Source organism: Drosophila busckii, chromosome 2L (assembly GCF_011750605.1).
Source record: "Drosophila busckii strain San Diego stock center, stock number 13000-0081.31 chromosome 2L, ASM1175060v1, whole genome shotgun sequence".
Lineage (NCBI taxonomy): Eukaryota > Metazoa > Arthropoda > Insecta > Diptera > Drosophilidae > Drosophila > Drosophila busckii.
In genome coordinates, this window is record NC_046604.1 from 4,237,608 (window position 1) to 4,254,540 (window position 16,933).

Sequence of the window (16,933 nt, forward strand, 5' to 3'; positions counted from 1 at the left end):
AAAAGTGCTGTCATGCTATACGTAAATACATAACTTAAAAGGCTAACAACACATGCAATAATGACTGACAATTTAACTGCGCACAAAAAATTAAATGCTAATAGCTAAAAATAACAAAAACTGAACAACAACATTTCAAGTTCAGCTTCAAAGCAGCGATAAATGCAAACGAAAATTGAAATTGCAAACAGCTGTCAGCCATATAGTATATGAGCATTATATATTTATTAAACAAATGAAGTGATTCACCCACAACACAAAAAGCACAAGCACGTGTCATTTTCTTATATGCAAAGTTAATTATGCAGCGCACTCACGAAAAATTTTCCCAATGAACTTTGTGTGTGACAAAAATGTTGTTAAATTTTTTACATTATTTTTCGCTCTCTGCCATAAATCAGAGAATGTGCCACACAGGCCAGGCCGCTGTTGTTGCAATGCAATTTGAGCATTCAATGAGCGTATAGAGCTCTTTGCATAGAGTTTGCTTTCTGACAGCGCCAGCAATTTGCAAGCTAACAAAAATATTACTCAGCTACTTGTCAGCCTCGTTTACAGCACACAGTGCACAATAAGAAAAAGAAAAAAAAAAACTAACTAAACAAAACAACCCCGTGCCCCCCACCCCCACCCCCCAGCCAGCTGCAGAGCTATCTACAGTTTAGCGCGATGCTGTTCAACAACTTGCGAACAATGCGACGCTTTGTGTTGTGTTGAGAACTTTGTGAAGTTCATGAACAAAAAACAAAATAAGTAAGATAAGTTAAATACGATAAACAAAAAAAAAAACAAAACAAAACAAATATAATGTACACTATACGATATGAGCTCATAGTTGATGCTCTTAAGCTTATTTTAAAAACTAAAAATATGAGCTTAAAACTTAATTTTGTAGACGTCTGTGCTGTTCTTCAATTTGACATGCCCGCTATACAAACAAAAGGGCAAAAGTATTTACATGCAAATTGCTCATTGCTACAAGTGCATTGTGTGTGAGCAAGACAGCTATATATATAGTGTATATATAGCAAGGGAGCAAGTTTATACAATGGTGCGAAATTTGCATGTTTATGCGAAATAACATTGCTGCTTCGTTTTTTTTCTTTTGCGTACAATGCGGCGTATGGGCAACGTCAACGACAAAAAATGATTTTCTGAGTTTTGGCAACTTGAGCGTTGGTCTTCGCGATTTGTGCTGTCAGCACAGCGAGCATTGCATATTTGATAGAGCAAGAAGCGAGGACTGAGGAGCAGCTGGCAAATGGATATGGATATGTCTAGCTGGAGTTACAAATGCAGCTTTGGCTTCGCATGCAAATTGCTTTATGAGCTGACATATGTGTGTGTGTGTGTGCGGTTTAATAACAAATTCAATTTAAAGTTGAAGCATTTTTTACTACACATGCGTAGGCGTGGGAGGGAGGCGGCGACTGGCTTTTGTGCACTTTTAATTGAATTTTTGCCACACAAACACGCCCACATCTTAAAAATTAAATCAGCGCACGTTGCACTTGAACAAGTTTTTATAATGCTCAAGCCCAAGCAACGATTAACATAAAGGCCGCCACAACGGGAAATTGTTCAACTGACCTTTGTGTAGCATGCCCCACGCCCACATTGCAACGGTATCAAATTGCTACAACAACAACGACAACAGTATGTTGAACAATTTGTTTGATTTCTGTTTGTATTTCTGCTGCTGTCCGTGACATGCACAACATTTCACTGACCTGCCCCATACACAGAAACGAGAAAAAAACAGAATAACAATAGCAATAGCAAAATTTTTATGTTTTCTCTTTAGCATTTTTTCTAGGTTTTTCATTTTCACATTGCCCATTGTCCATTGTTGGCACTTTAAGCTACTGCTACTTGTTTTTACAATTTGTATTTTTATGCGACTGTTGACGCTTCTTGTGCTCAAATGGCAAATAAAGTGAAATATGATATTTTTCAACAGTTGTTATCAATATTTGACTGAGCGTGAAAATAAATCTACAAACAAATTTTCCAGCTCTTTGCGCCCATCAATTTGCACTCACACTCTAGTTAAGTAAGCGCTCTAATTAAAGCCATTACCAGCGCTTAGAACACGCAATAAATAACAATTGTAGCGCTTTGTTATATAAGCTCACACTCAAATGCAGAATGTTACTCATACGCCGCGTGTTCGCGCTCAATTTGCTTTTGACATTGAACTTGTTGTATCGATAGCTTGAAGGCCAGTCAGCCAGCCAGCCAGCCAGCCAGCCAGCCAGCCAGCCCGCCACTGTGCCTGAGTGCAGCATTAAATATTCATTTGGCTAGTGCTAGCCACAACACAATAAAAATGTCAACCTGGTCAGCCAGCTTGCTTGTTTAATTGTTGTGGCAAATGTTCTACACCATGAGCGGCGACACCAAGCATGCAATCGTGCTGATACTGCCAAGCAAGGACTCGGACTCGAACGAGTCCGAACTCGTAATGAAGCAACATAAATCTCAGCACTAAATATATATATAGTAAGTTTGCCAGTTGGTAGGGGCGACGAGCTGAGCGATTAATCTTCTGCTAGCGCAAGGACACGTAAAAATAGACTCTGGGGAGCGGCAAAAAAAGGACATGGCCCGCAAATAGCAAAATAAATGTGCATACAGTGAATACAAGAAATCAACAACCAGCGAACAGCAGCAGCAGCGGCAGCAGCTGCCTGTGTGTGAATAATAGATAACCGCGTTAATGTTGCAACGCCGCAAACTTTACGCACAACTTCGCATCGCAATTTTGTGTGCTTGCCACACTCTCAACGGATGTGACTTAAAGCTCTCCACACTTCCTGTCGTTTATTTATTTTTCGTCTCTCTGTTATTATTTGCGCTGCTTTAAGCTTTTTTCTGCTTCAATTGTTGAGCACTTTCCATTTTGGCGCTTTCAGTTTTGAAATTAGCAATTTAAATAATTCAATTACAGACGTGAGCAGCAATTTGTGGCTTTAATTAAAACGTGTCGGTGTCCAAGCGCCCAGCTCAGCGCTCAGTTCCAGCCCTGCAGCTAAAAGTTGGCGCTTTGCGCTAATTTCAACTGTCACGCAAATTTGTAGCAAATTTTAAATCTATTTTTTTATTCGTTTGTTCATTAACAATGCGAGCATGGAGTGCTTAAAAAAATTGATTGCGCATTTCAATTTGCCAGTGCTGGCGATAAGGGCTTTAAATTTATTATAAAGTGTGAAACAGTTGAATGAATAGTAATGGGAGAAAATTTAAAATAAATTAATAAGCGGCAAATAAATATATTATTTATAATTAATCAATTTTAGCGTTATGCAAATACAAACTAAATGCAAATGTAATTAAAAATAAATTAACATAATAATAATAAATAAATCAATACGAGAGTTATGCCAGACTAATTACGATTGCTCACTGTAAAAGAAATTGAATGTGAATTTGACATAGCATATATAAATTTAAATCTATAATATATAAATAAATTCCAAATGACTAAAGTCAAATAAATTCTTAACGCACGCAGCGCTGCCCTAATGAAAAAGAAGCAGAGCGCACATTAAAGAAAAGAAAAGAGAAGAGAGAGCGAGCGGCGACAACATAACTGTTCACGCATGCAAATGAGCATATGCATACACTTGAGCTGTTGAGAGCAAGCAAATGAGAGCTAAGCTCTCTAAGCTGCTGCGCTCTCACGGCTCATTGCATACGGCGTTGCTCTTTTGCTGTTTGAACAACAAATATTTAAAAATGACTTTACAAATTGATTGGGGGGGAGCATAAAAAAACAGAACAGTGGAAATAAATTCAAATGCAATTACACACATTGAATCAATTTTTCAATTGGTTTTGCAAACGTTTTTACTATTTTTTTTTTCTTTAGCTTTGTGCTAAACTGTTGTTCAGCATATTTGATGGCTTGTTTACAGTTTTTGGAGCGGAAATTGATTGTGTATAATTTCCAGTTGAGCTCGCCCGCCCAGCGACCGCAATGTAAACAAAAGGCAAAAGCAAAAGCTGCGCCAAAACAACTAAAAGCTCATCCAAAGTCGACTAAAGTGCAGCGCGCGCGTGTTGGGAATTTATTTTTGGCTTAGCGCTCAAACTCAAGTTGGGATTTGTGCTGGGTTAGGGGAAAATGCGATTGAAATGCTTTTACACTTTAGCCACAAAATCTAATAAAGCACTATTTGTTCTTGCTACCTTTTTAGATGTCACATCAGCTGCCGCAGACACGTCGCCGGTTGGGCTCCGTTAGCGACTCGGCGCCACCCTCAGAGTCCAGCGAGGGCACCGCCTCCTCAGAGCAGCGGGAAGAGCTTATCCTGCACGCCGACTGGTCGGCCCACTCACAGTCCTCGGCGCAACGCAGCAGCGCACATGGCACCACATCGCTCTACAATGCCTCGGACATAGATGCGGACACCATTAGCACGGACACCAGCAGCAATACCAATTTGTCGGAGTACGAGCGCGGGCAGGTGGAGAGCTTCTTTGGCGGCCTGGGCACCGACATATTCGTGTGCGGCGCCTTGGCCAATTTGTATGAGGGCACTGGCAACGATGGCGACTGGCGTTTGGTCTTCACTGGCATTCCAGTCATGCTGCATGATAAGGGCAATGCGCGCTCGCGTTCCATGCCACGCCTCACCTTGGTGCTGGCGGAGCGTGGCTCTTGCTTCGCTTTGTGGTCAGATCGCGTGGATAATTTGTCCAACTATCGCATAGCGGGCCCTTCGTTTCACACCATGTGTCTGTCCACAAATCATCAGCAGATGATTGGCTTCAGCTTCGATTCAACAGACGCCGCACGCGAACTTTGGCAACATGTGGAGCGCTTGGTCAGCGATCCGGAGAATCTGGCGCTGTCCGTGCCCGGACGCAAGCAGAAGAAGCAGAAGCGCGTCAAGCCAGCGCCGCTGCCGCCCAAGTCACAAATATCGCATCCCTGTCAGTTCCATCATGTGACCAGCGTGGTGAAGGAGGATTGCGAGCGTTACTACAGCATGCAGGCATTTGGACCGCCCAATATGCAACAGCATCGTTGAGTAGGGTCGGGCGCGTGGATTTGGAATACGAGCGCCCTCTGGTGGCAGAACTAAGCAACACCACCAGCAATCACAATCAGCATCGAGCCCTCCAGTCACGCCCCCTCCTAAGCATCAGCCCCCACTTCTATATACACAACATAATATAATATAATATAATATAGTTGTAGCTCTACATTCTTTGTTATAGCTTGTAGCATTATGGCCTAAGTTATGTCAATACTATATATTAATGTATATGTATATGTGTGTGTGGCACAGCTGTGTGTGTGAGCGCACGCATTTATCTGTGATACCATTTAGGCGTCTATATAGCCATATAGACTCGGCATTTGGCAAAGAGAAAAACTAAAAAAGAAATCAAATCAAATTTAATACACAATATTTATAATTAAAAACGTGAGAATGAATACACAACAAGAACAAAAAACGGTAAAGCGCATTCGAACGATTGTCAATAAGCAAACGAGTTTTATAAAGTTTTCTAATATCAGCAAATACACAATTATATATGTATAATAATATATTCATGTGTATACATTTAGTTATATAGCATATTAAATGTTTGTTTGGCATTCGCTGCATTCATAAGCATTAGCACTAAGCTTGTTTTTTCTTAACTAAAATTTTACTAACTGTTTTTTAGATCGTACATAATAAACATGCAAACATATATTATATATACATATAAAAGAATATTACTAATGACTTATATAATTATATATACTATATGCATACATATACTGATTGTATTTAGCTATAAGCCATTGCATTCAAAGCCCATTACTATGTATTTCCTAATCATAACATTGCATTCAACAAATGACAAAAATCAAATAAAGCTGATATAAACAAAATAAAAGTATAGATGGACTTATTAGTAAAAGGTTATGCTGGCACCACGGTGCACACTGAACTGAATTTCTTTTAATAAGCAAAAGTGCAGAGAGTAGATCGATGTGCACTCTCAATTTGGCAAGCAGCCAGCAATTGCAACGCTGCAATCGAAAGAGAGAGAGCGCGCGCGCTGACGTTGACGCCGACTGCGAAAGAGCTGCGCTCACAGCTTGGCGCTCACTACGAATTTTAGTAAGCAGCAACTGCAAGTGTGGAGAGATTAAACAGTTATTTTGAAGGTCACATGCTAAGCGCTTCCCATGCAAGTAAAATTAATACACCAATGGACATGAAAAAAATATTAAGAATATTATCATCAGATATCTGTACATAATAAATTGCGTGTCGTCTGTGGCAGACACAGGCTTGTGGATACAATGGCATTATTTCCCTATTTAATTGTGCCAACAATTACAATTACATCAACAATTACGCTAGGCAAGGGCAAAGTCAAAGGGCCAAGGCAAAGTGAACTGAATGCATGCCCGTATAATTAATCAAGGGTTATGGGAGCTGTTGGAGTTGCCACCACTGCAACTGTTGCTGATTGAAGTGCAAGCAGCAACTGGCATAAAAAGCATTTAAATCATGTGACACACACACACACACACACACAGACACAGTCAAAGTCCAACTGTGTTGCAGTTGAAGTTGCAGTTACAATTGCTACTTGGGAGTTTATATGGATAAGTGCGGCAGACTGCAGTGAACATTTATGCTAATTAAGACACATCATGTGGCAAGCTGGCCCCCCACTAAAAGGCAGAGGCAAGCCACAGAGTGCGGCTGATAGTCCGGGTTTGGGGGTCTATTCAACATTATAAATGTGCTTGCATTTTATGGTCGGTTTTATTGTTTTATGTGTTTCATGTTTCATGTATATTGCCATTATTAATGCTATTATTGTGGACATTTATTATTTTCGCTTTCGGACACACAGAGATTCAGAGATTCAACATTTGCATGTCAGCAGAGTTGAATAATGTTCAGTTCTGTGGTCCACAGACATCAAATTGTCAACAAAGAGTTTCACATTTAAAGCTTAAAGAGTCAACTTTTTGGTAATTGTTGCAATCAACATCAAGTTTAATGGCCTGAATAGTCTTGAGGGCAACACTTGTGGCTTAGAACAAAGCAAGGCTGTTCAGCTTATATTCCCAATTAAAAATGAAATAGGTATTTATGCCCAAACTATTTTCAACTTTAAGCTGGCCCAATGCCCACAGGCAATTATAAATTTTAATTCTGTGAGCTCTCGAAAATACAAATTTCGTCTGTTGCCCAAACGCTTTTAGTCGAATCAACGTGGCAAGTTTTTAATCAGAATTTGTTTGCTGCTATTTTTTTTGGCAGCTGGCAATGTTTTCAACAATTCAATTCGTTTTTTGGCCTGCAGTGCTAATGACCAAGTAATCCAACAATTGCCACTTGCAAAAGGATAAAGCCAAATCCCTCGCTCAGACACCGGACATCAAATATAAATGCTTAAAATGTAAAAATGCATTTTCATTTCAACTTTCAGTTGCATGCCACACACACACACCAACACATATTGGAAACCCAAGTGGATTTGTTGGCTGCATGACTGTGAAAGCCGCAAAACATTTTGATTATTTAAGTTGACTGCTGCAAGCGTCGGTTTAATTTTTGCTGCTGCTGCTAAACAATAAGCGGAAGTTTTTGTGGCTTTTGCGGCCAAGTGGGTAAAACCGAATCTCGACTCAATCTGTAATCAAATATGCTGAAGCTGTCCACACGCTGGGCATTCCAATTGTGTCGCTTGGTTTACGTTTAACAACAAGACATAGAAGAAAACAGCTATTAAATTCGTCTCTGGCATAGCAACAAGCTAAGGCGCCCACTTGTATGCTTTAGTTTTTTGCACAAGTCAATTTTTTTTCTACACGTGTTGTTTTGTATTGTAAACAATTTGATGTGACACCAGCAGACACACAAGCGCCTCAGAGCTGCAAGTGGTGTGGTGTGTGAGCATATTTACATAGCCCAAGACAACAACAAGCTGAGTGATACAATGGAATGGAGAATACCCTTTGTTTTTCAATAAAAGCAACAGTTTGTGCTGCAAAAGGCTTAGAAAAATTGTAAGAAATATTTTAAAAATTAATAAATCAATTGAATTGTGTCTGTATATGCAAAAGATTTATAAAAATTATAAGAAATATTTAAAAAGTGAACCAATTGAATGCTGTCTTTGTATTATCGATATAATCGATATCAGCAAACGATATATAGTATAGCATATTACTGTGCTACATATTTATTAAAGATTTAATTTGTTCAGCAGTATTTCCTATAAAATTTAGTTTTCACCAGCTTATTCCAGCTGCTAACAAGGTAGAGCTACCCCTAAACTCACTTAACTAGAGCATTTTAACAAGAGGAGCAACTGAAAACCTTCTCACACAGGTAAGATCTTTGCATGTGTGTGTGTGTTTGTGTGTGTGAGCTGTGTTTGTCATAGTCACATTACCATTTCTACAGCATTTCCAATTGACGTTGACGTTGGCCTAGTTCTTGAACCACGCCTCAGAACACGTCTGACAGTTTTGGCACGTTTGAAAGTGATTCAATGTCCAACAAGCCAACCTGCCTACCGGACACTGAGCATTGAGGCATGTGGCGCAATGGTCGCGGCTGATTGTGGGGGTGGGTGGGTCAGTTCAGTTCAGTTCAGCCAAGCTGAACAAGGAGCAATGGCAATGCAACGGAATTTTATCACAGACATGTTGAAATATTCAAACTGTCAACGCATACAAGCTAGAATTAGGCGAACTGGAATGAACCGTATACGTGCATATATTCGGGCTAACATGTAAGCTACTACATACATATATATGTAATGGCAATTATAAATATTTGTTAAAAGCTGCAGCCAATATCAAACAAAATGTAATGGCAAATTTAAAGCGAATTCTAATTTAAATGTGCGCTTTAAGAATTTTCTTCCATTTTCTGCATATTTTTTAATTATGGGCCAGTCAGTTTGGTTTCATAATAACTAAAGTCGCACCTGAGTGACTCCAGAGTCTAATGGGCGCATCTCCGCCTGCGCGAGAGTTTAGCAAAAGATCAAAAGTCGCATTTAAAGCAGAACCTGTTGGTTGCTTGGCTTGGCTGTGGCACAGCGTGTTGCAGTTTGTGCCGCATGTGGCAAGATCAGTAACCGCGCGCCAGGCGTACACACACATATGTGTGACTTGTGGCCTGCCAAGATTCCTGATTTTTTTCTTTGCTTTTTATGTTCTTCTGCCTCTTTCGCGTTACTTATTGCTGGTTCTGTAGGTCTGGGGCATGGCACCACCTCTCCCGCTTGCCCTTTGGCTGTCTGCCAGCAGCCAGTCAAGCGGGTCGATCTTCACAATTTGCGTTGCAAGCAGTCAAGTCAAGTTCATTGCACCAAAGCAGCGACTGTCTGCTGCTTCAACTCCTTGCAACTCACGTGTATTTGCCATTTATGCAACGCTTTGTCGCTTAACATGCAAAATTATGCATCTTGATTGGCGGCTCATAATAAAAACCAAAAAAAAAAAAGATACAAAAAATAATATAAAACACTCATTTGCTGCTGCACTTTTGATTAATTGAACATGTGGCAAGCGCCACTGCAGACTTAAACGGGTTGCATGTCGCATTTGATTTATTTGTCAGACGCATCTGAAAATTGCCCCGCAGCCTCAGCATCGCAGGCGACATAATGCCTTGTTTGACACATTTCCTATTTTGCATATTTGTGCACTGACCAGCCACATGACAGGCGAGTCAAAGCGACAGCTACGAAGGCAGTGGCCAATCAAGCCCCTTGGACAGGTGAACAAGCCAATGACATTACAATTTACAACTGACAGACACTTTATATAAAGTAGGGATAACATAAGAGTCAAAAACTTCAGCGCAATCTAGTTAACATTTCTATATATCGACTATTTTATTTACTTTAATGTAATTTTTTCAATATTTTGCATTTTTTTTTTTGTTTCGTTAGCTTGGCGGCTGCTTTTAAATAAATACACCAAAGAAAATACCAAACCAAATGCACACACCGTATTTAGCTCTGACACAAACCAAACAAACAAATGCAGGCAGACAAAAGCTGCTTGAAACATACAATTAACTCCAACGTTTTATTTGTACTTAAACAAGACAAATGTGTAAATATTTTTTAAGTGAATTTAAATTAAATGCTTTATTTAGCTATTAAATTATTAAACAAACAAACAAAAAACGTTTTGAGGTGCAAATAAAATGTTTAAAAGGGCAGTTAGTTTAGCAATATTTGCTCTTAAAATCAAAGTCCTCGTCGCAGCTGCCGCTTGAATTATTAGCCAGCAGCTGATCCTTGCAGCCATGATGAGCACGATGCACATCCGAGTCGAAGCAAGCATCATGCAAACGCTTGTCGCGACTCTTGCTGCGCTGTCTCTGCAGATGACGTGTGCCATGTGAATGGGAATGCGAGTGGGCGTGGCCATGTTCATGCCTGTGATCGTGCTTATGCGGACTAAGCTCACGCGGCGGGCGACAATGCGCAGAGGGCGGCACAGGATCATCATAACGCGGGCACGGATGATCGCCGACGGGCGAGGCAGTCTCATAGCGTTTGGACAGCAGCGTGAATTCCTGATGAGCCGAGCAAAGCGCCTGCAAGCGATGCAGCAAATCCGTTTCGGGTAAGTCACGCAAATGCAAAGTGCGCGCCACGGAGGTGCGAAAGGACTGCAAATGCGACAGACGCTGATTGGCATCCGAAAGCTGAGCGCTAAGGCGACTGACATCCTCACGCAGCGACTGCAAAATAGAATTGATATAGAATTGGATGCGATATGGCTTCAACTTCATCTACTCACATTGATAAGCGCCTCATCGCGACAGCGTCGATTCTGATTGGATTCACAGCTGGACTTTAGACGCTCCTTTAACGCATTCAGCTGCGCCAGCATTCTGGTCTTCTCATCCTCCAGATCGCAGATTTGTGTGGTCAGCTCATCAATTTTGCGCGCACGCTCCAGCGATGTGATCTTATACTCCACCGCCTCCGCCAGCTGTGCCTTGACCTCCGCAATCTGAGCACGCGCATCCGCCAGCTGCGCGCTTAGCTTATCCACCTGCTTGGCCGTCTTCTTGGCACGACACACCGCCTCATCCCGCTCGCCCTGCAGCATGCACTTGCCCCTAGCGCCATCCTCAATGATGGCCAGCTTGCGACGCAGCAGCTCCAAGTGCAGGTCCCGTCGCTGCACTTGCTCGCGCAGCACGCGGACACGTCGCTGCAAATTGTAGACGCTGCTGCTCTCCTTCAGCGTCAAGTCGTGACAGGAGCGCTCTCGTCGCAGCTTACTCGGCCCATGATGGCCATGATGATGACCATGATGCTGCTGCACGTGATCACAGCAGCCCTTCTCCAGCTCATGCTCACAATGAGCAGCCAGCCGCTCGGCGCGTTCCAGCAAGCTGTCTGCCATCAAATTGGTGTCCGCACCCACAGCCGGCGGCGCTGAGCATTCACTCCAGTTGAGCGCATGCGCCAAACGCTGCAGAAACTCAGCCAGACTCAAGTGATCCTTGCGCAGCGTGTGTATCTCGGCATGGCATTTATCCAGACGCTCTGCCATCTCGCACTTTTGCGCTTCATCGGAGCGCAGACGACACTCGGTGGACTGTTGCGTTTCCTTGAGCTTCTCATGCTCACAGCTCAGCTGATCGCGCATCGAGTGCAGTTGCTAAAAAAAACAAAACAAAAAACAGTTGACTTGTAATATAAAATTAAAAACTCATTCAGTGCTGGCTACTTTGCTTTTGGCTGGATTTCAATTATTGATTGCTGCCAATTAAATTTATTTTTGCCATTTACTCACCGCTTGCATTGACTGATTCTCGCCCAGCAGCTCCCTCAGCTTATCCTTGATGAGCGTCTCGCAGGGTTCAGGCACATTGAGCAGATTGCTTAGAGTGCGCAGGAACTGCAGACGATCGCCCTGGCAACGGTCCAAGTTATTTTGCAATCGATGGCAACGCGACTCAAAGCCACGCAGCTCCTCCTTCAACTTCTCGCCATTGATTTCGGACTCAGTGAGGCGATCCCTTTGCAGCTGCAAATCGCGTTCATATTGACGACAACGTCCCTCCAGCTCATGGTTATGATTGCCAGCGCCGTCCAGCTGCGCGCTCAATCGTTGCTTCTCTATGTTGGCCAATGACTTGAGATTGAGCAGTTCGTTCTCGCAGCTGCTCAGCGTGTCACAGGTGGAGGCCACCTTGGCCTTTGCCCGCTGCAGCTCCAGCAGCAGCTCCTCAGCACGCGACACTACACACTCGGGCGTGGCATGATTGCCCTCGCACACCTCCAGGCCAAGTGCCACGCTGAGACGTCGCAACAGCTCATGGAACTGCGCCTTAGACTGTTCCTTGTGCGACTCCTCGCTGGCCAGCTGCCCCTCCAGATGCTGCAGCTTGCACAGCAGCTCCTTATTGCGCTCATCCGAGCTGCGCTTCTCCCGCTGCACCGTCTGTATGGTTCCATCGCAACGCGACTGCACCACCTGCTCCCGCTGCTCCGCCGACTGCAGTCGTCCCTGCAGCGAGGCTATCAAAGCCGACTGGCGTGCGGTCTGTGCCCGCAGATTCTCCACCTCTGAGTCCTTGCTGCATAGCGCGCTGCGTGTCTCTGTCAGCTATAAGCAAATTTAGGTTAATTGCCAGGTTGCCAGTTGTTAGGGCTGCGCCTACCTCGCTGGTTAGACGCTCCTTTTTGTAGGACAGTGCGGCCAGTTCACTGCGCAGCGTGGTTGTCAAATCAAGTCCATGATGATGTTCACTGACTGTGATGCCTGCCGTGCCACAGGATGTATCCAGCTTGAATGCAAATAAAAAAATATGCAAATTTCTGATTTATAATATTTTAAACATATTTTATTTCTCACAGAAAATATAAATAACTCTTGCCCATCCTAATATTAAATATAAATTTGAATATGTATATGAACATAAAAATATTTAATAGAGAATTATTTGCAATTTGTTATTCATTTAAACGATATGAAACAAAAGTAAATGAATTGAAATACTAGTACTAAATAAATTAAAATCGCTGTATCGAGTATAAAGAGTCAAAATAAAGCTTAATTTTTAAAAATTATAATCAAATCAACCATAAAATTTCAAATTTGTTTATACTATAACAATCAGAAATTAAAAGAAAACTTTGTTAAAACGTTATTCATTATTTTACAACTTTATGCAGTTTCCTTGCTTGCCAGGCCTACAATTTACCAAATGGTGATGATGCGGCGATAGTCCACCACTGAGTCCCAAGTGATGATGATGCAGATGATTATCCCCTGGCATACTGGGGCTATATAATTTAGAATTGAGTGAACAAATAATGAACCGCTCGAGGTAGCCGCTGGCAGGCAACTAAATTCAAGGCGTGGAAATGTTGCTCTTGCCACCGTCGTTTGTGGCATTGACAACCAGCCTAACAACTGGCCAGCCAGTTACCTGGCATGTTAGCTAGGAATTTACATCAACATAACATCACACACGCGGTACTATATAAATTTATGCTGAACTAAAGTTTGCTAACAATTGGGAATGGGAACCTTAAACGAAAGGGGACGGACTAGAAGTGAAAACGAAGCCAATGAATGGGGGGACGCAGACTGAACTGCAAACTGCTTTGTTTACTGTTATTTGGGTCATTCACTTGGCGCCAGTGCAAGACAGGATTAGGAGTTGGTTATTGGAGTTGCGTGTGCACAGTGTGCAAGGAGTTGGAGACATGAGCTGCGAAAATTTACGTTGCAAAGCGGAAACGGAAAATGAGGTGGGAAAGTTTTATTTGCGCTTGCAGTTGGCCCTAAAAGAAAAGGTGCCGAAAAGTCAAAAGGGAAGCCAGTTAAATATATAGATAAAGTGCACAGTAGCAAGTAGAACAAAGTAGAGTTGTGAAATTAGCATTGATTGGTTTTAAATAAAATAAATAAAGTGAAGCAGTTACTTTTAATTTTTAGCTTTGTGGCAACGAACTAACAAAATATAATTTTAAACAAACTGCAACATAAGAATTAAAGTTAATAGAACACGCACAGTTACTTTATATTTACTGCTTGTCTGCTGTTTTTTTTTAACCACTGTGCATTTTATGTAAATCGCATAAATCCTCCAATAGTTCCGCCTGGCACAAGCAACGACAACATCAACAACAACCAACAACTTTGAGCCCTAACAACCGCATAAATTTCACACTAAAAAAGAAAACAACAACAACTAACCAAAAAGTTTATGTTGATAAGCGCACAATGCTCAAATTTGCCAAAAACGAAATTCATATTAAAAATGCAAGCTCATAAATCTAAACGTAATGCTTTCATTTATGTAGTTATGATGGCAATTTGGATGGCTGGCTGGCTGGCCCCATTAAAGACAGCTGGAGAACTTACCAATGGAACTGGAACTGGAGGTGACATTGGCAATGTGCTTGAGTTCGAGGACAATTTGCCACATAAGAGCTCAAAGACATGCCAATCCTCTGGCGTATTGCCATTGGTTTCGGGCCTGAGATTCGCAGGCATTGAGTCGCGAATTGAACGCGCGCGTTCCAACGTTAAACGGTGATTGTTTCACATATATTTTCTATTTGCCAACTATAAATAAAAGTTGCTAGCTAGCCAAGCACTTAGTCAGTTGCCAGGCGCATAAAAATAACTATGCATAGAGCCCAACACGTGGGCGTTACTAGGGCAATGCACAAGGCAATTTGAGTGGGCGGTTGGGTGGTAGGGCTGATTGCACCTAATAGCATGATTCGATTTTCTGACTGCAAATTCAATTTTTGAGGAGCAGCATTGGCTCATAATTATGCTGCAATGTTGATGATGATGAAGTTGGAGGGGATGGCTTCATTGCTTCCGCCTAGGCAGGCACGCAAATCGTTTTTACCGTAATTTCATTGTCGCCGTCTGGCGGCATTTCCTTTCGGGCTGCTACCTCTCAACGCCCTAGACCACGTCCACGCCCAAGCCCACGCCCACGACACCAAACGCCTCCGCCCGCCCCATTTTGTGTAACTTTGACAAATAAATATGCATGGTAAATGTTTGGGCAAAGTTTTCATGTGCTGTTTGCTTTAGCCCTGACTTTGATTTTGCCATGGAAGCCAATGAACTCGAACCCTTTAGGCAGCAGCAAATTGTTGATTGTCACTGCAGCTTGTGCACAGTGGCGTAGACTATACGGGGGGTGTAACCCCTAGTATTTGTTTGTTTTATTTGTAATACTCGAAATTTCAGTTTTACTTCTTTTTGCCCTTGCCCTTACCCTTGCCTTTGCCTTTGCCCTTACTCTTGTTGGAAACATTCGAGAGGAAGCGAATTTCTGTCGTTGCTCTGGCCTCTTCCTCTAGGCGAATTTGCTCGTTGACCTCTTCGACGCGACGCTTAAACATATCCACCTGCTCTCTATAGTATTTGAGATCATCTCTAACCTTGACACAATTATTGCGCGTAGTGTTGCAAGTCAGCTCGGCATACTCCAGATCGTTGTCCAGACGCGTCTGCCATTCGATAATGGAGTTTTTATAGCGCTCAATTTGATGCTCATAAACAAAGTCCACATAATGAAACGAACGACTATCGGTGCTCATTTTCTCTGTCAACTCGTCGAGCTCATCCTGAAAGACTCGCTCCTTGGCATCCAGCCACATTTCATGCTGCTCCACATTGCTGCGCATCCAGTTAATGCGATAACGCATTTGTATGGGCATTAGAGCTGTAAAGATTTTCAAATTAAAGTTATGCTAAATAGTTAAATGTCTGCTTGCCTTCTGCCAAGTCGTTGCTATTCAAAAGCTCCGAATGTCTATCGAAAGTTTCAGGTGATTCATGCAGTTTTTGCAATTCTCGATGAGCCTCACGCAAACCATCGAGCTCAGCTACCCAATCTGCAGTACGCTCATAGTCCGAAAGCCTTTACAAAAATTAATTAATCATGCACTGATTATTGAAATAACTAGCACTACTTACTTTAGCTGCGCCAATGCGCCCACACACAAGTCTTCATTGTTGCGAAAATCTTCTCTGATTGCAGATATCAAACGCTTAATTTCTATCAGATCAACGGCAAATTTGGTGCAGTCCAATTCATGCTGGGACTTCTCCATCACCAGCACACCCAAATAGAGTTGACTGAGCTTTTGTCGGCGTAGAAAGTGCTCGACCGACCAATGAAAGAGACGATGCGGTATTTCATCTATTTCATTTGGCCAAACCTGTAGAAATGTGTCCAGCTGTTTGGTCAGACGCACCGACAAAAACTCAACGGCGGCCTTTTGGAACTGCACCAGGCAAGCTCGATGCAGTGACTCCTTTTCCTCCTCAGTCAGCGTTATTTTTGAATATTGCGATATGGTGCTACGCAACCTGCCTGTATTGGCTTCCTGCAGCATTTTCATAATGCCCATAGCCTCACCTGTCATGGAGGCCAAGGGTCTCGCCACAATTGTTTGCTGCAACATTATTTGCTCATGCTCATGCTTGGTTTTGATTTTATAAGGCTTTAGCAGATTCTTCAGAAACTCATCGCGACAGATGGAAGGATCCTTTTGTGTGGGTAGTGGAAATGGTATAACAACAGCATCCTCATCTTCCTCTTCGGACTTATCTTCAGTTTCATCTGTGCTCTCAGGACTGCTGCCAGCAAAGTTGACAATACTCTTTCTCAAATCATCCATTAAATCCTCCATCGCGTTTTATATGTCAATTGTGTAAATATGTGTGCAACTGCTTAAATGTAGTTGTGTGCGAATTGTTTATATATTTTGACAGTGTTTCAAATGATTACATAAAACAATAAACAGTGAGCATAGCTTTGTCAGCATTTAAAAGAATGTTCAATTTGGTTTTTGTTTTGTGTTTGCATCGATACTAGCAATAAATTAAATGTATTTAAAATTTAAAGTTTAATTTGGTAAAATTTCAAAATTACAG

At 42.1% G+C, this 16,933-nt stretch overlaps 3 protein-coding genes across 3 annotated transcripts in view; 1 reads left to right on the top strand and 2 right to left on the bottom strand.

Moving 5' to 3' along the window:
- Positions 1 to 5,711, top strand: part of LOC108607921 — a 42,835-nt gene extending 37,124 nt beyond the window's left edge. The window contains exon 4 of the mRNA XM_017999034.2: positions 4,200 to 5,711. Coding sequence (XP_017854523.1) covers positions 4,200 to 5,036 — 837 coding nt within the window. The 3' untranslated portion in view covers positions 5,037 to 5,711. The remainder of the gene's footprint in view (positions 1 to 4,199) is intronic.
- A 4,480-nt stretch (positions 5,712 to 10,191) lies between these two features.
- LOC108608465 (coiled-coil domain-containing protein 170) lies at positions 10,192 to 14,552 on the bottom strand. The gene is made up of 6 exons (XM_017999853.2): positions 14,415 to 14,552; positions 13,221 to 13,302; positions 12,678 to 12,803; positions 11,807 to 12,622; positions 10,799 to 11,671; positions 10,192 to 10,739 (listed from the first exon to the last, which is right to left on the bottom strand). Exons 1-6 carry the CDS (start codon positions 14,519 to 14,521, stop codon positions 10,218 to 10,220), a joined length of 2,526 nt encoding a protein of 841 aa, XP_017855342.2. The 5' UTR covers positions 14,522 to 14,552; the 3' UTR covers positions 10,192 to 10,217.
- Positions 14,553 to 15,095: 543 nt separating this feature from the next.
- On the bottom strand, positions 15,096 to 16,767 carry LOC108601074. The gene is made up of 3 exons (XM_017988972.2): positions 15,971 to 16,767; positions 15,769 to 15,914; positions 15,096 to 15,716 (listed from the first exon to the last, which is right to left on the bottom strand). The coding sequence occupies exons 1-3, from the start codon at positions 16,687 to 16,689 to the stop codon at positions 15,241 to 15,243; spliced, it is 1,341 nt and encodes a 446-aa protein (XP_017844461.2). The 5' UTR covers positions 16,690 to 16,767; the 3' UTR covers positions 15,096 to 15,240.
- Positions 16,768 to 16,933: the final 166 nt, after the last annotated feature.

Coding starts and splice junctions, on each gene's coding strand:
- LOC108608465 (XM_017999853.2), bottom strand. CDS start 14,521: ATGCCTGCGAATCTCAGGCCCGAAACCAATGGCAATACGCCAGAGGAT. Junction 13,303..14,414: donor AACTCAAGCACATTGCCAAT/GTCACCTCCAGT, acceptor TAAATTATATAG/CCCCAGTATGCCAGGGGATA. Junction 12,804..13,220: donor CGCCGCATCATCACCATTTG/GTAAATTGTAGG, acceptor TTTGCATTCAAG/CTGGATACATCCTGTGGCAC.
- LOC108601074 (XM_017988972.2), bottom strand. CDS start 16,689: ATGGAGGATTTAATGGATGATTTGAGAAAGAGTATTGTCAACTTTGCT. Junction 15,915..15,970: donor GGCGCATTGGCGCAGCTAAA/GTAAGTAGTGCT, acceptor ATTTTTGTAAAG/GCTTTCGGACTATGAGCGTA. Junction 15,717..15,768: donor TAGCAACGACTTGGCAGAAG/GCAAGCAGACAT, acceptor AAATCTTTACAG/CTCTAATGCCCATACAAATG.